Source organism: Gouania willdenowi, chromosome 20 (assembly GCF_900634775.1).
Source record: "Gouania willdenowi chromosome 20, fGouWil2.1, whole genome shotgun sequence".
Taxonomy (NCBI): domain Eukaryota; kingdom Metazoa; phylum Chordata; class Actinopteri; order Blenniiformes; family Gobiesocidae; genus Gouania; species Gouania willdenowi.
Window position 1 is genome coordinate 26,499,319 of NC_041063.1, and position 26,784 is coordinate 26,526,102.

General features: G+C 35.8%; 1 protein-coding gene and 1 long non-coding RNA gene across 2 annotated transcripts; both read right to left on the reverse strand.

Moving 5' to 3' along the window:
* Positions 1-380: 380 nt before the first annotated feature.
* Positions 381-10,004, reverse strand: fbxo15 (F-box protein 15). The gene is made up of 8 exons (XM_028434768.1): positions 9,957-10,004; positions 9,746-9,869; positions 5,656-5,859; positions 5,450-5,561; positions 4,190-4,266; positions 3,046-3,191; positions 1,481-1,605; positions 381-650 (listed from the first exon to the last, which is right to left on the reverse strand). Exons 2-8 carry the CDS (start codon positions 9,847-9,849, stop codon positions 381-383), a joined length of 1,038 nt encoding a protein of 345 aa, XP_028290569.1. The 5' UTR covers positions 9,850-9,869; positions 9,957-10,004.
* Positions 10,005-18,994: 8,990 nt separating this feature from the next.
* LOC114454466 (uncharacterized) lies at positions 18,995-26,151 on the reverse strand. The gene is made up of 3 exons (XR_003672544.1): positions 26,025-26,151; positions 24,011-24,102; positions 18,995-20,266 (listed from the first exon to the last, which is right to left on the reverse strand). It is a non-coding gene; the product is annotated as an uncharacterized LOC114454466 (long non-coding RNA).
* Between the last annotated feature and the right edge of the window lie 633 nt (positions 26,152-26,784).

The following is a 26,784-nucleotide window of genomic DNA, read 5'->3' on the forward strand; positions in this document are numbered from 1 at the left end:
AAGTCTTTAAGATGATTATATACGATGGCACAAATAATACTTAACTTCCTGGATAACAGTGGATATTATTCATAATTATACTGTTCTTTAATGTTCATGTCTGTGTTCAACCACCTTCAGGTACAGAGGGCGATCCCGGTCTCTGGCACCTTTTATTCTAAGGAGTCGCGGGCTGAAAAGGTTGAGAACCATTGCCCTAAGTGTATCAGTTCATAAGAGAAAGAGGAAACAAAAAAAATTGTAAAAATTTGAGACAAAGCTACTCGAAAATTTGCAATTGAATCAGTGCATTTTATTCACAAATTGTCAAAAACTGAAAGCAAACATTGGTGACCTGCTTTAAATGAACTGAATAAAGTGTGATATCACATTAAAAAAAGTTAGTAATCACGGTTAAAGTGCTGGTTAACGCTGCTAACACTCAGATAAACGACTAAACTAACGACAACAAATGTCTTCTGTCCCTCTGTCGACACCAGAACCATCTGGACCTGCAGGTCTGGGTCCTGGTAGTGGATCAGATAGTTCTCACCGTCATAGTCGTAATAAACACACGACGCCTCCTCCAGCTTTAGGGAAACGGGATAACTGACACTCTTAAAGGGAATGTCGTGCTCATCCAACAGGGTCAACGTCATGAAGCAGCAGTTCTGAGAAACACAAACAAAACTGTCATTGAGAGTAATTGTATTTAGCAATTGAAATTTAGCAATAGAAGTTCTTATTATTTTTCTTCTGCAACTCCTTTGTTATGGAACTCCTCCTAGGCTATTAATGCAGCACTAATGACACATTTGTCATCTCATAGAGACAATGTCAAGGTCAAGGTCACATCAAGTGTCAAAAAAACAACATTTTCCATATCTTCATGAATATTTATCGTACAAGTTCGATGCTTACATTTATGAAAAGCTCATCTCAGGTAGAGTGTTGTACTTAATTGCACCGAAGCTGTACGACCTACCAGTAAAAAGATCGGTAGGGGTCAAAGTTCATTATGTCACAAAAAAAAAATATATATGTACTTTTTTCCCTATAACTTGGCCACTGGTACCATTGAACAACATTTCCCTTAAATGTGTGACCTTGACCTTTGCTCAAGGTGATATTTAAGGTCAATAACTCCTCAGGAAAGTGAACAAAGTGATACCTCAGTACAACGAAGCTCAGCCAAAACAAAAAAAAATTAAAATTTTCCTATAACTTGGCCACTGGTACCATTGAACAACATTTCTTTTGTGGGACCTTGACCTTCGCTCAAGGTCATATTTAAGGTCAAGGTCAGTCCTATGTTTTTTTTCTGCATTATTATTTTCCATTTAATTAGCAAAAACAACACACGTGTCAACAAATCCAGATACAGGTTGTCATTTTTGCCAATTTTCAATTGCCAATTACGTATTTGCCTTGCGAATACAGGTCTTGCCTATTTTATTTTATTTTTAAAAGCTGCATGTGGTTGTGTTAACAGGTAAAACACCTTGACTGTTCCCTGCAGAGCCTCACACCACCACGGCAGAACCACTTCCTGTGTCAGACGTATGTGTTGGGACAAGTTGGACCTGCTGATGACAGTGAGCAGGATTTTACCATCGCAGATTTCACCTGAGGAAGAAAACAAGTGTACGAGTACAGTAACCAAGGCTTTCACTGTGAATTCTTGTTTTAAAATAATCAATAAAGATCTTACTTAAGACAACGGAGGCTAGAAATAGCTGCTAGCTAGCTGGTGTTCTTGTTGCACAGCCTGATTCAAAACCATTTTATTTAATATGTGTGTTTTGGATGAATTCAGGATAAAAAGTTCACTCAACTATTTCACGATTGCCTTTCTGGAAAGAGAAAATCTAATAAAATTAAGTGTAAATGCAAATTCACAAACATGATGTAAGTTTGGAGTGTTGATGTGATGCTGGAATTATTGTGATTATCATATTACATATATATATATATAGTGATCATATCACTTGTTTTTTAGTATTTATTAGTATTTGAAATATAATTAGTTACCATTTACTATTTACTTTTTTTTTTTAAAGAAATAATGTGTATTTCATACCATTTTTTTTACAATTAAAGGTGAAATTTGTTATTAAACATGTGGTTGTGGTTGCAATTTTTTGTCGTTTTGTATGTTGTCAATTTTGTTTTGCTTATTTTCCTGTTATTTTTGTGTATATTTTTAGTCGTGTCATGTGTTTTTGGAATAAACGTATGTAATGAGTTGCCCTTTTGTGCAGTTCTTTGTAATTTTGTATGTCAGTTAGTATTTTTGTGTTATATTGCACATTTATTTTGGGGGCCACAGAAAATTAAACTGAGGGCCGCATGTGGTCCCCGGGCCACCAGTTTCCCATTTCTGCATTAGAGTAAAAAAATATATCTAAAATAACCTAAAACAGTCTTTATATACAGTCATGGAAGAAAGCAAATGTTTTTGGTATACACACGTTTATTTCCTTCATGTACACAAATAAAAAATAAAATGACCAGATAAAATACATGTAACTTGCTACACATCACACGCTCTAAATAAAATGATTTATCCACAGTTTTAAACCAATGTTAACAATGTTGTCTGGTCCATTTTTTTAATTTTGTGTAAAATTATGTAAATTTTGGCTTTTTTCTTCTGCTTTTGTGTGTTTTTCCAATGCACATAAAGTAAATAAACACATGTATACCAAAAACATTTGTAAATGAAACAATTTCTGGCAGAAATTGTGTAATTTTTGAAAAAATCCCAGGGGTTCCAATACTTCCGTCTATGACTGTATAATACATATAAAAAAAACTAGATATACAATAAACTACAGAAGTCCAATCCATTCTTCACCCAATGATTCTGGTTTTTTGAAAGTATTTAATATGGCTGATGTAAAAGTAGACATTGTTGCGTTGAATGTAAATATCCAAGCATAAAAGCTCTTAAACATGACCTAACTCTAAATAATTTAGCTTGTGTTTCAGTCTATATATATATACTGTATAAATGTATATATATATATATATATATATATAGTAAAAAATAATGATATACTGTACCTCTGCGGCAGAAGAGTTTGGAGAAGCTTTCAGACATCAGCTCATTATTAGTGTTGTGGAGGACAACGTGTAGACGGTAACCATGGAGACCATACTCGGGGTCAACGTCATCAAACGGGGGCTTGTTCTTCGGCCACAAATTGTTACTTTAGCAAGAAATAAATAAATAGTTAATTTAACTTAGGGTCTGCATTGAATAAAGAAGACTTTTCTGGGTAGTTCATTAATAATTACCACAACCTTAAGGTTTTTTCAACATTGGGGTCGTGAACCCACGTGGGGATGCCTGGAATGTATATTTATTAAAAAAAAACAAATACTGATTGCAAATGTTTGCTTTGGTCTTCAATTTTAAAAATAATAATATTTTTCAAATTAAAACACAACACAAACCTGAACAATTATTTTATACTTTTACTTCCTCAAATATAAATATAGCTCAAATAAAATGCATATATCTGTAACAAAGTATAACAAACGATTAAAAACTAATTCTTGAAAGAAAAAAAAATGTCTTTGGGTTTGCCAGAAATTTGTGATATTAAATATGGGGTCATGACCTGAAAAAAGGTTGAAAACCACTGATTTAACTCCTCTCTCATATGACTAAATGACTGTTACTGTAGTGTAGTGTACTGTAGTGTAGTGTAGTGTAAAACCAGGAGAGGGCGCTGCATCCACACAACACCACAAATAAATAAATAAATCAAGCATTATAGGAGATTAAAATATTATAAAAAGCTTGTTTTTAAATCGATTAAGGTTAATAAACTCAGGGGAAGAATAATCTATTTTCTATCATAATTATTAAACAAAATAATTAAATTTCTGAGCGCTTTTTAAATGAGTAATCCTCATACTTCATTAACACACTAAACCTGAGAGTGGAATAGTGACATGTGAGTTATTTAAAGACGTTATTCTGCCCCTAAAGCCACGTTTTCTTCCTGTTTCCTGTGAGAAACTGAGGGTTACCCGAGTCCTTAAACTCACTGCTAATGTCACATCAAAGCAACATCAAAGACGCTTCAAAGCACGAGCAGCCAATGAATTCTGTCATTTATCATATTTTCAACGTGACCCACTGTCCTCGTGCGTATTATGGCGTGGGGGAGCGTGTGATGATGGATTCACAGCAGCTTACCCAGCAGACGATTCCTCAGTGCTTTCAATGTTGTTCAAGTGAAGGCTGGACATGATAAAGGCCACGGATTGATCACGCTGCAAAAAAAATCAGGAATATACGCTTAGAATAACTTACAACATAGAAAAAACACAAAAAAAATTGCAGTTAATATCACATTACAACCACAAAAATGTAAAAAAAATGAAAGAAATATCTAAAAAAAAAAAGCAAAAAAACACAAAACAACAAAAACTCTATTTCTCCCTGTATTAATCTTCAGATTTGTCATAATTCTAAATTTTGACATGACTGTTGATACCAGCTACATTTAGATGAGAGCTTTATGAAAAATACATCCTCTTTAAACTGATCTTGTAAACACATAATTGCCAATGAAAAAGACCATTTTAAATTCATCTTAAATCTGAATTTTGTGGCTGGTTAATACTGATTTTAATTCAGAATGGAATAATTCCTCGATCTTGTAAACGTTTCATTCCGCATTAAATAATTCCGGTCGTTCTGAGCATGCTCGTCTTGTCGCAATTATGCAGAATTGAAGGCAAATGATTGCGTTTCCATGAAAACCTCAATTAGGAATTATTATTTCCATGTAAACACGAAGCAGAATACTTTAGTTTTGAATTATGTAATCCAGAATAATTAATTCCAAATTAAATAAAACATTAAGCAACCGTGGCCCTTTTGCGTATTTTTCCAGTAAAATATGTGTTTTTTGGAGTCATACTGTGTAATTGTGTTGCCATTTTGAGTTTTTGGAATAATTTTTGTGTATTTCTGTTGTTGTTTGTAATGCTGTGGGTTTGTGGAGTCATTTTTGTGTACCTTTGTTTTTATTTTCTGTAATTTTGTATATTTTGAGTCATTCTGTGTATTTATGTTGTTGTTTTGTGCTATTTGGCATAATTTTACATATTATTGTTGTTGTTTCGTTCATTTTTGGAGTAGTTTTCTGTGTTTTTCTTGTCTTTTACTGTATTTTCCTGCAATGTTGTAATTCTTTGTAATTTTTTTCAGGTATTCTTGCTTATGTTACGTGTACTTTGCTGGACACATAAAATTAGACTGAGGGCCGCATGTTGCCCCTGGGCTGCTAGTTGTCTATGTCTGCTCCAAACGAAGAAATATTTGTTAATTTGGGTTTATCCACTGATGTAGAGTAAATTCTAAATCATGAATAATAGATTTTCTCTATCCATATCCTATAACTACTTCCCCAAAATAAATCATATTTATTCTAATTTTTAATGACTGTACCTTCCACACACCGATGAGAAAACCAGACTCCAGCAACTTGAGCTCCAACAATCCATCCTGTCCTAAGACCTCCACCCGTTCAGTCTGCACATGTACCGTCTCCATCAGAGACCTAATAAAACCAGGTCAGACAGAACACAACACACTGAGTTTCCAGAGAGAACAGAACACATTGGCATTCTGAGAAGGTAGTGGGCATCCTGTACCTCTTCAGACCAGGACACCTGAGAGCTTTCCTCTCGACACCGCGAAGGTGAAACGTAACGACCTCCATTAGGTTGGTCAGAAAACTTCCGACGTTCCACGACATGGTCACACAGGTGTTAAAGTATTTAACCCTGCTCGGCTTCCACGTGTGTTCCAGGCCTGATTTATTAATGGCCCTCAGCTCCCAAGTAACGTTTGGGTTTCTGGAAAAAAAAAACAACAAAGAACTCAGTTTTACAGGTTTCATAGCATTAAGTGGTGAAAACTAATGTATTTAGTATAAAGTAGTGTTTTTGATTTTTAAATGTATTGAACTAACAGAGAACAAGGAAGAACATATTTCATCGTAAATCAAAAACTAAATAAAACGAATCCAATTTCAAAGTGTTTAAAAGTGGTGTTTACAATGTGTGAAAAAAAACTATTAAGAAAGAAAATTAAATTAAATGTTTTACGTCAGGTATTAAGTTTGTTGTAAACATGTCTTTGCATTATTACTTCCTTTGTGTGTGGGTGTTTTGTTTAGTGTGACTCATCTTTATTATTCATGAACAAAGGTTTTTAAGAAGACTGGCATAAAATTGAAAATGTCCTCCTGTTTGTCACGCGCCTCCTGTCATACCACCACTGCCCACCAGGGGGCACGCCACACACTTAGAAACGCAGTATTGCCATATTCTGTTGTGAAAATATAGAAGCAGAGAAGAAGCGCTCTCCTCAGGAACCTTTACTCTCCCTTAAACAGTGCGATGACCGTCGATGATGGTCGATACCGATATTGAGCCGATCTAATATCAACATGAATCATACAAACTTTTATTACTTATTTTGTAGTGTGGAATGTTAGAAAAGGCTTGATAATTAAAAAAACATACCCATTTATTATAAACCAATGGGTTAGATATAATTAACCTTTTAGAATAAAAATATTCTATGATTGAATAAAATGATTTAAAAAATGAAATAGAAGATATTGAAAAAATAAATAAGAAAATAAAAAAAACATAATATATATCAGAGATTTTAGATGCAGTCCGATAAAATCCGATATTCGTTTTCTGGCTGATATCGGACCGATATCTTTTATCAATATCGAATCGGCACACCCCTACTATTCATTTTAAGTCTAATGCTAAGAAATGTCTGGGTCTCCTCTTCTCTCCACACATACCGCACCATGTTCTCTAAAACAGAAGTGGTCATGTGACCAGATACGTCACGTCCTGTGACGTGTAATTGCGGAAAAAGTGTTTCCGCTGTCCTTTTGCAATAAATTTCAATATGGATACATCTGGAAAATCCTCTTTATGAAAACGTAAAAACTTTTTTGTGATATTTGAGTGTTTTTTTTTTTTTTTTTTAATTCAGGTGTTACCATTACCAGTTTTTATTCAACTTTTTAGATTTTGTCACATTTTGGAGGCCCAGCTAATTGTATACTACCAAACCTCAGAGTTGGAACTGTCGCCCCCTGTGGTCATAAACTGTTTTTTTTATCCTCTTAATGTAAACAAAAGAGATTAACATCGACATCTTTAACTTCTCCTGATTATTTAGATCAACTAATAGCAGCACAAGTAGGTATTTTGACTGAAAAAGCTGCTAAATGATCTAAAAATCAGGCTGAATGTTTCACTCCAATAGAAAACAATGGGATGTTTACAGGCAGTGGGGCCGTGTGACATCATCAATTACATGGTTTATGGATGGAGGAACACAGGCTCTAAAACTGTAAAGTAGTTCCATTTTGAAAAGTTAATAATAAAACAAATATGGTGCAAAATAATGTGTTTTGTTAGACATTGTGTATATCTAATAATAAGTACATTTCAAAGGTTTTATGCCACATTAAATGCAGAATAATGTCAGTTTGAAAGCTATACTCAGCGGTATAGAACAATGAGTCAATATCAGCGTGTCTACATATCATGACACGTCGTTCACAGATTAAACTATACCTCCGCCGTGGTGATAAATATCTTGATCCAGTTCTGTCTAAATAGAGATGCAGTGCGGTCCCACCGAGGCTCCGTCCCGTATTTATTAAGTGTGAGAACAAAGATAAAAAGTGGAGCAGCCCAGGAGGCCTGAGAACACCCGGGGGAATGGACTCTGCGCCGTCTGTGTGTGTGATGTCTGCTGAAATGATTATTAGGAAGGTAAATCGCACGCAGCTCGTTGTCTAACAGACAAAACCCAACAGGGACGTAATTCAGCGAAAGGAAGATTTCTGTGTGTGTGTGTGTGTGTTGGGGATGAGAGGTTGAGGGGCTAAGTAATTTATTTCTACGACTCCGACAGCTTCTGCAAAGAACACAATTTATTTCTCTCTTCCTGTCTGTACCACAGCTTCTGCAACAGAACTTAGAAGTGAGTGGTGCACAGCATCTAATCAGAGGTTATAAAAACAATGGAGGTGACCAGGGACGTATTCCTGGTGTCGTGTCCCCCCCCCCGAGCAGACGTCACGTTCAAACAGACCTCCATCCTCACCCTTAATAACAAACAAAGTGTGTCTTTAAGAAGACGCTATAGTTGTTCTGTTTGAAACTCTCCTCCAGACTTTAACCTTGAATATTTCTCAACGTTTACAAATTGTTCTCAACCATAAACGACACAGAAAAGACGTCTATTGATGTTTCTGTTACAGTTTTAATGATAAACAGATGGTAAAGAATTAGTCATTGTTCTACAGCTCCTTATTTCTAGTCAGAAATGCATCTAAATACTTATTTCCTAGACAGATATTTTAAATAATTTTGGACTCACCGGTGGCTAGAGCTGGGCCATTTAGCCTAAAAAAAAAAATCTCAGATTTTTTGAAGAAAAATTTGAGTTTTGATGCAATTTTATTTTTTTCAATGCACTTAACAATGACTGCAGACATCAGATATATTGTCTAAAGTGCAACGTTATTGCTGTGATTGTCCTAAAAAGTTAAAATGCACAGAACAATCCCAAAATAAATAGTAAATGAGGCTCTGTCATTCAACTATTTCAAGCTTTAACCAAGTTTAAGCTAAAGTGCAACAACAGCAACTTCACAGTAGATCACATTTTCTGATTAAGAAATCAGATAACTACATATTTTATAACATATAACATTACCATTAAAAAATAATAATAAAATCTTCCCTTAGTATCTCAGCATAGTGCGAATAAAAAATGATATAGCCTACTCAAAGGGTAAACAAATGTAAACAAAGAGGGGCTTGGCTAACATCGCGCTACCGATGGAACGCAAAAAACGTCCAAAAAAACAAAAAAAATGTAAAAAAAGAAAAAAAACCTTGAATTTCCAAAATAAAAATTGTTTCTATCTACAAATTCGATAAATCGATTGAATTGATTTTTTTGCCCAGCCCTACCGGTGGCTTTTAAGCACAAACAAAGATTTTAGTTGAACAATGTACAATGAATGCACATTCATACAGTAAAGTTAATGAAATGAATGAAAAGGGGAAAAGAAAAGGAAAAATAGAAAATTAGGAGGAAAAAAAAGAAACAGAAAAAGAAAAAAGGGGGAAAAAGTATGGAAACAGGTTGGGGACAATTTTGATGAAGAAAATTATTTGGTAAAACAATCGAAATGAAGGCGGAACCGTCGGCACAGAGCGACACACATATATATATATATATATAAATATATATTGTTCAACTTCGCATGGTGATGAATGCAGAAATGTGCAGTTTATTTTGGTTCGTGAGTTCAAACAGTTTGTATGAAGCTTATAAGAAAAAAAATATTAGTTAAAAAAAAAATTCTTGACATTTTAAATAAAGAATACAAATCTGTATTTTGACTAATCTGTTTTTTTCTCCTCCGAAATATGATCTCTACGTAATCAAACCGAAAGGAGTTAAGAGCATAATTATGTCTCAACCTGCAATTTTATTTATTTTTTATTTTTTTTATCGGGATTCGAATCGAATCGTTGGTTGAGTGAATCCTTCCGTACACCGCTACTCCTCAGTGTGTTATATTTGTTTTTAATGTTCTTTACTTTGAGAACTATAATATTCTGAGAGCAGTTTATAGTTTCAGTGCTGAATAAAACACACACATGAATAAAGCTTGTGAAACAATACCTTTCCATGAAGCTCTGAGCAGAGGTTAAAGATGATTTCTCAGCTTTTCTGTACGTCTTCCTCACCTCCTTCCGTCCACCACCAACACCTCTGACCGCTGACATTTGTCTTTCCGGTGACTAAACTAATCATAAAGTGTGGGAAATCCACAGTTAAGTCGCTTTAACAGTGCTTAGTTCATACAGCTTTGAATAAAGACGTGTTTTATTACCGTTTTTTACTCAATGGCCCAGGTGTAACTATAGCAACGCAAAGTTTGGCTGACCGCGTGCTGCTGTCGACTTCCTGACACCTTGTTACATCCGCCTTCAAAATAAAAGCGGTAGATTAAGTTTCACAAGTTATATATATATATATATATATATAATACAGATTTATTTTTCAATGTGTTGTTTTAAAAACAAACAAAAAAAAAAAAACAGAAAAAAAAAACCAAAAAAAAAACTGTAAACCCTTCCATGTGCAAATTATGTTTGGTTGATTAATTATTTATAAGTGACGTTTGATATAACCATATACTTGCTTTTTTTTTTTTTTTTTTTTGCTCCTTTTAATGCATTTTTGCTACATTTACTTCAATTTCTGTCACTTCTCCATCAAATTCGATGCCCTTTCTGCACTTTTTTCCCACTTTCAAGACATTTTCAACACTTATAAACCATTTTCACCAATTTAACCACATTCACAATTTGCCTATTATTTGCCAGTTTTAACTAATTGTTTGTACTTTCCATAATACCAAAGCCAAGCCAATATTGATCCTTTGAACCTTTTTTTACCACTTTTTCTGTCCGTTTTTGCCCACTCTAATTTGGTACTTTTAACCAATTTCTGTGTTTTGTTTTGTTTTTTTGTTTTTATTTAAATCCACCTTTTCAACCATTTTTGGTCACTTTCAACCCATTTTATTTCTGAATAAATCAAGATTTTACCCTTTTTCTGTAGCTACACCAAACTTGCCATATTTCAACCTATTTTCATCACTTTTTCTTGCCATATTTTTGATCCTTTTAATGCATTTTTGCGACATTACTCCCATTTCTGACACTTCATCAAATTTAAATGCCTTTTCTGCACATATTTTGAACTTATAAACCCTTTCCACCACTTTTCCACCTAATGTCACATATGTTGACCCATCATTGTCACTTTTAACCTCTTTTCACCATATTTCATGCTTATTTTTGCCAATTTAACCACATTCACCGTTTGTCATGTCCATTATTTGCCAGTTTAAACTATTGTTCCAATATTGACACTTTGAACCATTTATACTACTTTTTCTGCCCGTTTTTGTCCACTCTAATTTGCTACTTTTTAACCAATTTCTGTAGTTTTTAAAAACCCATTTCACCACCTTTTCCACCATTTTTGGTCACTTTTAATCCATTTTATTTGTGATTAAAACCAGGATTTCCATCTTTAAGATGACTATAATAATAATAATAAACGTTCCTGGATAACAGTGGATATTATTCAGATGAATAAATAAATGTGGTTATCACAGATTCATAGAACAATAGACCATCATTTTACTGACTTTATGAATGGACCCTAAAAATCTCTCCCCTTTATTCCCCCTTATAGATGGTCCTGTCTCCACATGACTGTTCTTCAATGTTCATGTCTGTGTTCAACCACCTTCAGCTACAGTGGGGGTCCCCGCTCTCTGGGACCTTTACTTTGGGGGTAAAAAAACGTTGAGAACCACTGCTTGAATCCACCTCCCTCTTTCTTAAAGCCATGTGCTCATGCTTGCTGTCAGGTAGAATAACCATAACACTGTATTCAGCCTCAGTGAACTACGTGCTTGATTTAAAGTCCATCTCAGGGCATCAGCAGCCCATGGTTTGGCTCTGACATGTGGGCCACATTCTTTCTTTTTTTTGTTCTCCTCTTCATTTGAATCTCAAATACTTGACATTTGATGTTTTCTGTGGCTCTATGTCCTTATTAAAGGCCTGGGGACAGCCGTGGTTCATGGATACCTGATGTCACTCTTCCACGTAGCCCCCAGGACTAAGTTAGGTAAATATTCACACATTACTTATCTGCAACTTTCACCAATGCAAAAATACATTGAAATGTATTTTTTGGAGCAGATTTTCTTTGTAAAAAAAAGTCACACCAACTACATCGATGAAAGACTTTTTACAGTGTAGCCCCCGGGACTATGGGTACAACCGATGACGGTGCCGGACCTTTCCTGTACTTTTAGTCACGTGGTGCACCTATCACGTGACCTAAACCGGCCAATGAGGGGCGCTGCGTATGCATAAAGTGGTAGTCGATGGTTACGTTTAACGTGTTCATAGCAACGGCCTAAATTAAATTATCTGTGCTCTTTGAAGTGAACAGAGAGTCTTCAAAACTGAGTGGTATTTATGTGTTTTATTGTGACACTTTATTTCATATAAAACATGACTCAAAAGATGCTAAAAAGATTAGCTTAGCAGTAGCATAAATTCAGCTTCACTTGAAATGGTTGCTATGGTGATGATTTTGGAACGTGTTCTTTTTTCTATTTTTTGTTTTATTTAGAACTCAGTGTCTTTGAAGTTTGCTGAAAGAACACACAAAGCATTTCAAAGCCTGAGAAGCAACATTTACATTGTTAAATCCTCAAACTTCATCTACTAAAATGCCTAAGAACGCTCACAGACAAGGTCGGCGCCGTTTTGTGAGACAAAAGAAAGATGATCCAGTGATGGAAACAGTAGCAGACAACAAGGCTCACAACCCAGAGTCTGTTACAGAGAGTCTGTGCTTGAATACTTCACTCCTTGGCTCTCAGCAGATGGAAATGTCCATCCTCCACTGTTCTCAGGTCCAAAATGATACTTCTGTGCTGGACCAACTGAAGGAGGAAAATGAAAACCTCAAACTGTCTATGAACCTGTCACAACAAGAATTAGAGGCCCAACTGACCCAGTGTGACAAAGACAAGGCCAGATTATTGGACACGCAGAAGGAGAAGGAGACCATCGTTCAGCAGCAACGAGAGATGATTGACCACCTCAAACAGACACTGGAGAAATCATCAGAAGACTTTAAGGTGCTGAAGGAGCAGTGGGCCACAGAAAAAGATGCTCAACAACAGCAAACCAATGTGATGATTCAACTCAATGAAGAGGAAATCTCCCGCCTCAGCGCTTTATGGGAAACAGATGAGCGTACGGTCTCCATCCAAGTCCTGGAACTGGAAAATAAAGCTCATCTGGAGGCTGAACATGTAAAAATGATCTCCACCTTGAAGGCCTGTCTCACTACTGAACAGGAAAAGCTTGAAGAAACAAGAGAGAAATGCAAGCAACTGAATGACTTCCAAGAACAGGACAAGGAGCTGATCCACCTTCTTCAGACTGAGCTGAAGAAGAAGACACGAGAATTTCTCGAACAACACGTTCAGGCCATGAAAGAGCAGGAGAACCTTCATTTTCAAATCATGCTGCTGAGGGAGAAGAAGGCCTCTGCTAAAGTAGAAGCTGAACTGTTGAAAAGAAATCTCAGCATGAACATCAGTGAACCTGAGAAAGATCCTCCAAAGAAGAAATCTGTGTTTAAGAGGTTCATCAACTTTCTGACAAAGCGATGGCAGAGGAGGTAAAAGATCTGATCATGGACATCATCAGCTGATACAGACTTGGAGCAAAATCTGGACTGGAAGTGTAGTTTAATGCTGACTAGTCAAATAAATGGAAAGCTTTAAATGTTGGGGATGCTTGTCTTACTCTGTGACTTCCTGAAGTCACAAGTCAGAAAAGATAAAGTCTTGAAAACTTTCTTTAAAATTCACAAAAACTATTGTTACTCATTCCACAATCAATAAAAAAAGAAATAAAAACTCTCCCAAAATGATGTGTTTCTACTAAATTTCTCTTTGTCTGATTAAGTAAAAGGAAGAAATGAGAGACACAACCTTTTACAGCCTTCATGCTGACTAATCAATTCTCATCATGTTGTTTTATTGCCATTATTATTCAAATTATTATTATTGGTACAATTACTGCATTAATGTTATTGCTATTCTTATAATTACCATTATATTCTCATATTATTTTATATTATAGTTAATGGTATTCTCATTGTATTATTATATTGCTATATTATCATTATATTACTTTATCATTATTTAATATTGTTTATTATTAATATTATAGGTTTTTTTAATCATATTATAGTTACTAGATTCTTATTTTTAACTTCTTACGTTTCAAAAGGTTTATTTTGATTTTGAAATCAACACAAATGAAATCCACCACTTTTCTGTGTCTCTTCTCTATGGTCGTATGTTGGATGTACATGACATGTTTACGTGGAATTCATGTAGTGTTTTTCTTTGTTGAGGTAGGGTCTAAAGACAGGGGATGCTCTGGTACATTTATTATCTATTTATCTAAGTCCAGCAAACATTGGTGCAACCTTTATCTATATATCATGTGTTCATGTCCCATAGAATTAAACCAGGGAAATCATTTGTACCCACAAATGAACCCCTTTATAACACTACAGAGTATGTTCACCTCTTTGTACATCCAACCTTCAAACACAAACTCATTTGACCATAAATGACAACTCTACTTAAGCTCCTCCCACTATATGAATACATACTTCCGACGGGCACTGTACTAGTGTAAAGAAAGTGTCTAGAGATTCGTTAACAAGTCTCTCACTCTGTAAGTGGAAAAAATGCTGAAAACTATCTGTATTTGAAGAAGCAAAAGTCTAAAATGGTTTAAGATAGAAAAGTTAATGATAATGGCTGAAAGAGAATGAGTAACTCAACATTTTACATGTTGAATGGTTAAAATCGGTTGAAGAATGATTGAACATTTGAACTTCAAAGGTAAAGCAAAAGATGAATAATAGGATCTATTTTTTTAATAATAAATAATAAAAAAAGCCAAAACATAGAAAACTGCACAAAATGTTTTGACACTTGTCCAATTGTTGGTTTACATACTCACTAATTAGAAGTAAGAATGCTGCAGTAGCAATGTGGCTCCTGATTGGCTGCTGAGCACAGAAACTGACCTTGAATCTGATTGGCTGCTAAATAGAACCTCTGGCTACTGATAACATCAAAGGACATGATAGGACCCATCAGCCTTTGGAACCAGCATATCTGCCTTTCATCTTAGTAGAACAGCAGTAAACAAGCAGCTTGTGATAGAAATACCCAACACACAGTCTGAAGGAGATCATCACAACAGAGAATTATGAATTACACAATGGCTGACCCTCAATACGCTTCACAAAGTAATTATGGTTTTTGGTATCAACAAGCATTGAACAATGAGACACAGGACAATTTTGACTGGGAGGGGCCTGCTCAAAGATCAAGCACCATCAATGGTGCTCACCAACCTGTGAATGCACAGCTAATGGTTCCACAGGACATAGTTCCAAAAGGACCACTATATGACTTCCTCGTAGGTCCTGACCTACTTGAAATGCTGGCACCAGAAGCTGAATCGAGCACCATCAATGGTGCTCACCAACCTGTGAATGCACAGCTATGGGTTCCACAGGACGTAATTGAAGAAGGACCAGTATATGACTTCCTCCTAGGTCCTGACCAACTTGAAATGCTGGCACCAGAAGCTGAAAATTCACTAGTTGATGGAAGCTCATCACTTGTGTATCCAGGCTCTGTAGCTGCTCTGCCTGCATCTGAGCAGGATGGCAGGAAGCAGCTTACATCTACAATTAAACGGAAACACATAGACACGAGCGACAACAGCTCCAAGGAGGATGCCCCAGAGAAGAAGAAACGCCGCTTATCGAGAAACAAGGAGGCTTCCCATGTGTATCAACAGAAGAAGACACCTGTGGATGCACAGATAATGGTACCACAGGACGTAGTGGAAGAAGGACCAGTATTTGACTTGCTCCAAGGTCCTGACCTACTTGAAATGATGGCACCAGAAGCTGGACCAAGCACCATCAATGATGATCATCAACCTGTGAATGCAGATACTTATAAAAAGAAACTCAGCTTATTGAGAAACAAGAAGGCTGTCCATTTGTATCGACAGAAGAAGAAACAATATGTAAAAAACTTGACAGATCGTGTTGCCATGCTGGAAAAATTAAACAGCAAACTGAAGCAAGAGATTAAAACCCTAAAAGAAATATACCAGAAAACTCCAGGTTGTTAAATGATGAGAATCAACCATGTTCTCCCCTCCCCTCTCTGAATAAAACTTGTTGCTTCTTCATGAACGGGCACAGCTGTGGTTTGTTAATGACTTTTTTTTTTGTTCATCAGAAGATATTATCATTCAGAGGACAAATTCAAAACTACTTGCTTCAAAACATCCTATTTATTATTTATTATTAGTGTTTTTGCTCATATTCACTGAAAAAAAGAAAATGCAGTGTTACACACTGCCATCATAAAATAAAGTGCATCAAATAACCATTGCAACACATTGAAAGCATTGTAACCACCACTGAAATATTGCAAAAATACACACAAATATTGAGTAAATATCAATATATATATACATACACTGTATATATATATACAGTATATATATATATTTAAAAAATGATTTAAAATTGACACCCATACCCAGTATGAATGTGGTTTGAGTGAGTGTTGGTCACTATGGCAGCCTCACTTCTGTCAGTCTGCCCCAGGGCAGCTGTGGCCACATTAGTAGCTTACCACCACTGTGTGTGGAGTGAAAGAATGATGCACATCAATGTAAAGCACTTTGAGTGTCTATGAAAAGCACTAAATAAAATCCAATGCGCTATGATTATTAATATTATTATCCACTGGTATTCATCAAGTTGCCCGTAGTATTGTAGTGGTTGCTCATTATTTCAACCAGAACTCCAAACTCTGAGTATGCTTTACAACGACTGTGTCCTCTTAAACTAAAGTATCCTCTTCACCTGTCCGTCACTAAGGTGAAAGTTGTGCCGACTAGCAAGCAAATCCTTACGATCTTTATAGTTTAACTCGATTTCAAAGTAAAAATCAATAAACGGATGAATATCCAGCACTGTGGATGACGCCATTGTGATGAACTCGATGATGATCCAGAACCAGTCTCTGTAACTCCCAGTGCGACATATTTAAGTCGCACTGCGAGATAATGCTTTTTTTTATCCATGTCACCTCCAGGGTACGTTTCAGTTCTATACTCATGTGAAAATGTTGTTTGTATTTACCAGAGAAGTTTTACGCCCAGAGACGTAATTATTAATTCATAATTTAAATAGTCTTTGCAGAAATATTATTTACAGTTAAAAAGCATCATCTTTGTTCACTAAATTCCATTGCTCTTGTACAAAAATGTAAGGACCAGACAACAATCAAATGCATCACATCATAGCCGACCAATCAGATTAAAGGTAATGATCTGAGCCAAAACAGGTTTTATTTTATTTATTTTTTTTTTATCAGGTTGGAGTTTCTACTTATTGTTGTTACTCACATGGCATATTTGATATGGCAGTGTATTAGAGTTCATAAATGTATCTATACGTAGAGCTTGATCATTTTTCTTTTTATTTTTAATTAAATGTATTTGTTTTATTTTATTTAAAAAAATAATTGTATATTTTTAAAAACCTTTATTTTTATACAGATGCCTTTGTGGAAAATAAAATAAGTTACAATCGTGCAAAATGTAATCTTTTCCTTTTTAAGTTTATACATGGATGTTTACTGTATGCAAGGGAACCGTGGCAAGATTTATGACCAAAAATAAACTTGGGGGATGTGTGAAAGTAACTAGTTACTTTTACTTTCAGTACTATTTAATTAAGCCATTTTTTACTTGTACTTGAGTATTTTATGTATGACTTACATGCAGAGGTGACAACGACCAAGTACAAATACTTTGTTACTGTACTTCAGTCGTTTTTTCTGGTATCTGTACTTTACTTGAGTATTTATTTATTTTTGCCGACTTTTTACTTTTATACTCCTTACTTTTTGAAACCAATGTTATTATTTTCTACACCTTACACTTTAAAAACAAGTTTGTTACTTTTAAAGCCTTGGAATAAAAAAAACACAAACCAACAACCACAACACTGCTTGTGAAAGGATTTTCAGCTCAGCAGTAGTTCTCTGGGTTTTATTGAGCATTTGAATTTGTTTTTTTTGAAACAGTTCATTTACAAATTCTGTTTATATTGAATATACTAAATTCTTCAGGCGTTCATAAAGGGTAATTTATGTCCATGTAATAGTACAAGTCCTTAAAAAAATAAAAGATATTGAACTTGCTGGTTTGAAAGTAAGGGAGCAGCTTCCATCCTTTTACTTTTACCAGAGTCAGTTTTTATTCAAGTATCTATACTTTTACTTGAGTACTGAAGAATAGTATTTTTCCACCTCTGCTGATTTGTACTTGTACTTCAAGTAAAAGTAATTCTACTTGAGTAAGACATGTCAGTACTCTTAACACCTCTGACACACACACACATGCACACACGTGTACCTTTGTTTTTCTGTTCCATGGCGAGCTGCTTCTCGATGGTCTCCGTCAGCTCCCTGAAAAACTGGTGCTACCTCACTCTCACTTAAACGTACGCTGTAAAAACTGTTGCTTAGATCCAACTTAATAAAAATAAGGTCACATTTTCCAACCACTTTTTAGTAGTTTAGTGAACTTCTTGTTTTTTTGATTCAGGAAAACTGAATTTTTTTGATTTTCCTGTATTAAATTTTTCTAGGATAACTTTGAAGAAAAAGCAAAAAAAAAATCGAGTTTGACGAACTTTAAAAACAGTCAGTTTTTAACTACATCATAATTAATGAAATAAAGTCAAATATATATGTATATATTTAGAAATTGATATGGATAAATTCATGCACTCAATCTTATTGATTTGTTTTGAAAGACTAAATGACTTAATAAATTAGTAAGAAATACCTCATAAAAACTGTTAGATTTAAGAAAGAGACGTATTTGTGTCCAACATTTTTATTTGACAAAAGTATTTTGTTACAACTTCACAGTTTCTATCAAATAAAAGTTGAACAGATCAGAGTAATCTTTGACCTGATCTTAAAAGTGCTGAATACAACATCTGAGTAATGTCTTTAGCAAATGTAAACAAAGTGCAGAACAAAAAAAAAAAAAGTCTTTGATTTTAGGAAGCATATAAGAATATTTCAACAATTTTAATTCTGACCTGCAGCTGATAAAACCTTAAAGGGATCCTCCACTGTTTTTACAAATGTGGCCCAAAATCTTAGAAATGTACTTATTAGATCTATGCTTAACAAATGCATTACTTTGCAGTTATTCATTGAATTAACTTTTAAAAATGGGACTACTTTACCGTTTTAAAAGCTTTATTCCACCACACAGCCCCATTTGCCTGTTACATCCCATTACTTTCTGTAGGAGTGAAGCATTCAACCTGCTTTTTAGATCATTGAGCAGCTTTTTTGGTCAAAATGCTAATTTGTGCTACTTTTGGTTGCTCTAAATCAATGAAAAGATCAAGATGTCGATGTAAACCTCTGCTTTACCAAAAGATGATAAAAACAGTCGAGACCCAAAAAAATAATGGAGACCACACTAACTTGAGCCACCAGAGCGAGTCAGCCGTGCACTGAGCTCTTCTTCTCTGTTTCACTGCTACCAAACCTCAGAGTTGGAATCGTCACCTCCTGTGGTCTCCATTATTTTTTGGGTCACAACTATTTTTATCCTCTTTGGGTAAAACAGAGGTTTACATCAACATCTTTAACTTTTCTTGATTTACTGCAACCAAAAGTAGCACAAATTGGCATGTGACTGAAAAAGCTGCTAAATGATCTAAAAATCAGGCTGAATGCTTCCCTCAATGGGATGTTTACAGGCAAATGGGGCCGTGATGACATCATCAATCACGTGATTTCAAGATGTAATACAGGTGTTAAAATGATACAGTAGTCCCATTTTTAAAAGTGAATTAAACTAATATTGTGCAAAATAATGTGTTTTGTTAGGCATAGATCTTCTAATAAGCACACATGTAATATTTTAGACAACATTTGTAGAAACAGTGGAGGATCCCTAGAACAGTGAAAACATTGATCAGAAACTCCACCTACATCTGCCTACAATGACAGATAACAAAGAACAATGAACTTGTTAGTAGGTGCTGTCCATTGAGCTCCACAGCTTTTTTACAAATGTCAACAAGTCTAGAAATCCAAGTCACACATTATTGAACAGGAACTAAAACTGTTCATAGGTGGACTCGCTGGCTTAGGCAACAAGCTTGTTTTTGAGTGTCATGATTTTGCAGTTGCTTTTGGGTGCAGCGAGTCTAGTCCAGCAAAAAGTACTTGAAAGACCTCAAATGTTTTCCAAGGTTTAGGTGGATACTCTAGATTTAGGGCATATGTTCATCTGAGGAGTAGACAACATGCTCTTGCAAGAGTTTCAAGACCAGTAAGCACTGGGACACCCTGGATGATGATACCAGCAGCATCTGGCTCCTGGAAAGTGGAGATTCTCACGCTTTCAGTTCCTCATGTACAGTTTTCTCTGCTGTTCCCTGTAGAACATACAAATAGAACACAATTAGGATGAAAAATCTCATTTGTTCAAATAATGACTACATAAAAAAACAATAACTAAACTTAGTGTCATTTAGAAAGGAAACTATGTTTTAAGTAGTTTCACGTGTGGTTTTGTGTTTTGGGCATAATTAAATATATCTGGGGCCTCATTTATAACTGTAGTGTACGTCCAAAATGGGGCCTGAAAGATGTGCAGGACACTTTTCATACAAAGATTGTGATTTATAAAAATAAAGTGTGTGCACTGGTGCGCTAATGCTGAACCAGGCAAAAGGACATTTTGGAAATGTGGGAAAACAATGGTGCAAATGGTGAAGTGGTGAATTGAAGCCAGACTCATTTCACACATTTCATGTGTTCACATACCAGCGTTTTAGATCCACATAATCATACCCAAGCCTGCTGTGTTATCGATGTAAAGAGTGAGACATTGGGTCATATTAAGGCTCTATTTTACGTGAATTGTAAAATGTGAAAACGTTCCACGTTCGGAAAAAACTTGGTGCAAAGCGGCATCAACACACGATCCATGTTTCCTGATGCAGAGCTGTTTCTGTAACAGACCGATGAGTTTCATGTCCTCGATCCTTCTCGTCACTGTGTGCCGGGACAGCGGGACTTGTTCAAATACTTCTTTTTTTTCAGGACAAATCAGCGCTGCAGAGTCCACCAAGCACTCTTTTACAAACTCTCCCTCTGAGAATGACTTACTGTTTTTAGGGATTTTGTGGGATATTACAAAGCTGGTCCTGGTTGCAGCATCCCTGGATGTGTGAAGCTTGGTAAAAAAATCCTTGTTGCTTTTAGAGCTTTGCTACCAAATCTTCTGAAATCCACGCCATTTCACCGTCATTCAAGTTTTTATATTTCTCTGAATGTTTCGTCTCGTAATGTCGACTCAAATTGTAATCCTTGAACACAGCAATCTGGTCCCCGCAAACCAAACACACCGCTTTACCTCTGACTTCAGTAAATAAATACTTTGCAGCGTTCAGCGTCTACCTTTCTCTTTTTAGTCGACATTTTGGGGGTGAAATGCGTCATACTAAATTAGGCGCATGCGTGCGCAGGCTCGGTGCAAAACAAGGCGATGGTGCACGGGGAGCGGTATCTCAGTCTGGATCCAGTAAAAAGTGACCATAAAAAGCTGTAAATGGACTGATATGCAGTGGGCTTATAGTACTTCATATTGAAATTGTGTTTGTGAACATGTGGGCCGCTGTGCCAGTTTTACTAAACTTTATAGCTACTGATATAGGCTCTGAGTTGAAATAGATAAAGTGTGTGTCAAAATAAAGTGGTCGCTCTCCGTGGTGCTGAAGTGCTGATTTGTTCCACTACTGCTTACGTACCAAAAAAAATGTTTAAACGCAAAAATGGACAAAACGCCGTCACCGTGGTGCAAAGAACATTTTATATGGGGAAATGTTTCAGGGGACCACTTATTAGGTGCACCACCCTCTCTCCTCCTGTCCCGGCTGCATTAAACTCATCTTAAACCACCACAAACACTCTCTAAAACAACACAAATCATCACTGACTCCTAAATACAGAACCTCTAGTGCCCGTTAACTTGGCTGTGCTTGTGAAGCTCCGTCCGTGTTTCGTGTAGCGAAGCGACGCGCTGTGAAAACGTGATCAGCTTTAATCATCTTCACCTGCTCAGCGTTCGAACTGTTATGCCTGGCTAACTAAGAATAACTCAGTCCGTTTTGTCCTTTAGTTCTTTTTATTCCAGTTTTTTGTCCGTGCCTCGTAGTTACACATTCACAGTCAGCTAGCTACCTCAAGTACAACCGTTTCAGTGGGAACTTCCGGTTTACAAAATAAAAGTCCGTTGGAGCAACGTTATTAGAATGTTACATTCTAACATCTCATCAGAGCGACAGTAAAATGCATGTTGAAATAATGAATTAATAAAAAAATAACTAATGAAACACAATAATGAAAACAATCAAAGTTTTAACTTTTTTTTCTATTAGAGTGCATGGCTTATTAGCCAGAACATTGTTTTGTTTTGCTGTTTTCCTGAAAAAGATGTTTTCTTTTCTTTTGTTTTTTAACTTCAGTGTATTGCATGGTGTTACTTTTGTCCTGACTATGGGGGACAAATTGTGTGTACTTTATTTTGACATACATTTTTGTTTAATTATGAGGTTTTTTTTAATTTATTTATTAGTATTTATTTTGTTTCCTCACAGGAGTTAAAAACTAATATTTTCTTTAAAAAATGATACATATTTCTAAGAAAACGCAATTTAAAAAATTAAAGTGGAAAAACCGGAATTTGAAAAAAAAATAAAACAGATTTTATAGGGCTTTAGCTGCCTTGTTATGTAGCAAGTGATGCTCATGCTAATGCTACACCACTTTAGTTAAACAAAGTAAAAAAAACTGTTTGACTAAAATAACTTGTCAGCCTTTTTGTTTGATGTTAATTGTACTAGGAACCAGTTTGATAAATTGCTTACATACAATTAAAATAAAAAGATAATTACCTTGTCCTAAATGAGCTTTTATTCATTTTTTTCCATTTAGGCCGATGATTTTAAGTAGGTGATTTGGTTTGTTTTATTGGTAAATAACTTTATGATAATCTAAATGATTTGAATAAAAAAATGGTGATCGTGATGTCACACAGAAAAAATGGTGATATGATATTTTTCCCATATCGCCCACCCCTACTTTGAAGTCAGTGATGAGCTCCTCAACACTCTCTCCCATATACTCAGTGAGACATCTCAGGGTGACATCTCTCTTGTTAGCAACTGAAGTCATTGGATCCTACAATAAGCGGATTCGGCATCTCGCTGCGCGCAAAGCATGCTGGTCCGGGTCAAAGGTCAGGACTACCCAGTTCCCGCCTAGCTCGTATCATAAAACATAAACATGGCCGAGTCTGACAAAGATATTGAATATTTTGAGCGTTGTAAAGTGGATGTTTTAATAGAATATTGTAAGAGACGTGGACACGTTGTTACTGGGAAGAGGAAGAAAGAACTGGTGGCCCTCGCTTGGGCATTGTCATTTCAAAAAGCGCCTATAGTTTTGACCAAACAGCAGGAACGAGAGGCTGTCAACCTTGATTATAAATCTCTGCTCGAGATCGATGTTGACAGTTGATCCTGGGGGGATCGGGCATATTGTGGCGAGAAAGAAAAGGACGCCAACAAACCCCCGAAACCTGCTGGGTGAGATACACCTCTAACATGTACACCACAATATAATATTTATATACTAGTTAGCTTTAATGTAGTACAGTATATGTCAAACTTACTGATTTAATCCATTCAGCACGACGTTCTGGATCGTTTCTTTCAGTAGGAAAAGGGATGAGTACGTATGGCGGGTCGCATATACATCGTGAGGTTCCTTTATTGCACTCGTGAACGGGGCAAAACTCTTTCATCCACGTATTAAGCCCACGTGTACCGTTGGAACAGCCACGCACTGAACAATGTGACCCTGGCATATTGCCTTAAAACGACCTTAAGCAAAGTAAATGCCTGAAAGTCCGTATAAGTAGCCGGTTGTTCCGCTAGACAGGGGCTTTGTTGACACGCTGGGCAGTCGTGAACTCTGACCCAGATATATTGACCCGGGAATCGCGCATGCGTACTGATAATGCTGATTTGGCTTATTATAAGTGAATAATTAAACAAATGACTCATTGTATTAATATGTTCCTATAACTTTTTCTTCATACACTCTTGCCTTACCTGTATCAGTTCCATCAACATGTTCTTGATGCGCTGACCCACGGCTCCTCCCTTTGCACTGAACAGCTGCTGGAGCTTTGGAGAGTACCTGTCTAATAACAATATATAAACAATGTCAAATCAGTGATGTTGCTAGGTACACGTCCTGTGTCCCTGACGCATAAAAATCTGAAAGGTTGAAGTAAATCCACTATCCATGCATCCCAGGAACGCACCTCATTTTTCCCATTAAAGACGACACATTGTGAACTATAGTTGCACGATACCCAATTGTAACGGTTCTTACTATACTAGAATTTCTACACGACGGTACTACCGTGGATTACGATACTACCGGTGCCAATTCCCGCTACATAGCGGCTGCCTCTACTGTCCTCCCTGCACAGTTTAAACTCACTGCACGCTATTCACTTGAAAACAGACGGTAAAGCAAGAGGAGATCTACTGTGCAGGCGCTGTCACCAGCTATAGGAGGGAACACTTTTTTTGTTTGATTTTTCCGCACAGACAGCGCGATCTTTTTTTATTTTAATTTTTTTTATTTACAGAGATATTTACAATGTACAAACAATACTTATCAATGATACACATACAAAGGAGGGATCACATCCAATCTCATAAAACACCAGTGACATCACCCAGAAAATGCATAAAAATATAGTTTACTGAGGGAATCAGTTCCTGTTTATTGTATTTCATCCTCTATGGTTTAATTTGTTGGAGAAGAAGCATTATTTTTAAAAAGTTTTTTATTTTTAAAGACAGTGGATTTGTTATCCTAAGTTGATTCATTATTTTAGTTAAACATAAATTGATGTGCAAAGGAAACTGAATGATTATTTTTTTATTTTCAACCATATAATTTCTAACTTCATTTATTAGTTGTTTTTATTTCTTATATGCTTTTGTTCATGTACTCTTATCATGCACCAAACAACACTGTAAGTAATTAATAAGTATTTCTAACTCGTACAAATACATTGCAGTTCATAATAATAATTGGTCTTATTTTATGTTTTATTTTGAATTTTAATAATTTATTTTGGTGCTCTTTTATGTTGCTACAAAAGTGCAATACAACCTGCCACTGTAACAGTTGTTGTGCAATAAACTTTTCAGATTTAAAATTGTATTTCAGATACATTTTGAACATACATGAATAAATCTGCTAATTATAGCCATATCATACCACCATTAAGAGAGTTTAACACTACAATTTAAGAAATAGAAGAATATAAGAAATAGAAATTAATCATTTTTTTTTTATTGAGGACACATTGAATTTCCCAGAGACCCACTCAAATCACCACCTGTGGGTCCTGGGGAGTCACTACATTGAAAAACTATCAACATCACTGAAAATAAGCAAAAACTACAACAAAATTGTTAATAATCCAAATTTAAATGAAAAAAAAAACCAAACAAATCAAATCTGCTTTGTAAACAATCAATAAATAATACATATTAACTATAGTGTGTACAATTATAAAAGTGGCAAGTGTAATATATATATATATATATATATGAAATATTCTAAATACTATATATTTATAATAATATGACTAAAATATATAACTATAATGAAGTACTATCAAAAATATATCAAAGTAAAAGGAGGTAATGACAGTAGTTCACTGACTTTTCGGGTCACAGATTATTGCACAACACCGGTATATTTCCAGTCAAATTGACAGTATTTAGGACACATTAAAATGATTTAATACCGCAATTAATATAATACAATTATATGATTCTACTTCATTAGCCCCCCGCTACGGAGGACCAAACCTGCCAAAAGTATTAATAAATACATGTATAAATGAATATTGGAATAATTTAGCACAAACTGTGTGGCTAATGACTAGCTAGCATGTTAGCATTAGCCCCGCGCACATGGACAAAAAATAGTAGGGGGTGAACAAGCCATGCTTTGGCATTAAAGTTGGTATTAAATATTGCAGCACACTCATATTCATTCAGATAAAAGCTGATTTAAAGAAATAAAAACACTTACTTCCATGTCTGCCGTGATGTATTGTCGTCTCTGAGTCTCAGTACAACTGAAGGATTCAGTGCAGGTGTCGGTGACGTCACCAGACGAGTTGACCCTCAGTGTGGGCGTGTCACGTGACCTAAACTGGCCAATGAGTGGCCAGTTTGCTAAAAAGCTTCAGTTGAAATGGTTGCTATGGTGATGATTTTCGAACATGTTCTTTCTTCTATTTTTTTGTTTTATTTAGAACTCAGTGTCTTTGAAGTTAGATGAAAGAACACACAAAGCATTTCAAAGCCTGAGAAGCAACATTTACATTGTTAAATCCTCAAACTTCATCTACTAAAATGCCTAAGAACGCTCACAGACAAGGTCGGCGCCGTTTTGTGAGACAAAAGAAAGATGATCCAGTGATGGAAACAGTAGCAGACAACAAGGCTCACAACCCAGAGTCTGTTACAGAGAGTCTGTGCTTGAATACTTCACTCCTTGGCTCTCAGCAGATGGAAATGTCCATCCTCCACTGTTCTCAGGTCCAAAATGATACTTCTGTGCTGGACCAACTGAAGGAGGAAAATGAAAACCTCAAACTGTCTATGAACCTGTCACAACAAGCATTAGAGGCCCAACTGACCCAGTGTGACAAAGACAAGGCCAGATTATTGGACACGCAGAAGGAGAAGGAGACCATCGTTCAGCAGCAACGAGAGATGATTGACCACCTCAACCAGACACTGGAGAAATCATCAGAAGACTTTAAGGTGCTGAAGGAGCAGTGGGC

Excerpts from the sequence above, each read along its gene's own strand:
- fbxo15 (XM_028434768.1), bottom strand. The coding sequence starts at position 9,849 with ATGTCAGCGGTCAGAGGTGTTGGTGGTGGACGGAAGGAGGTGAGGAAG. Across the intron at positions 5,562-5,655 it reads AGGTGTCCTGGTCTGAAGAG|GTCTCTGATGGAGACGGTAC; the intron begins GTACAGGATGCC and ends TGGTTTTATTAG. Across the intron at positions 651-1,480 it reads CTCTGCAGGGAACAGTCAAG|AACTGCTGCTTCATGACGTT; the intron begins GTGTTTTACCTG and ends TGTGTTTCTCAG.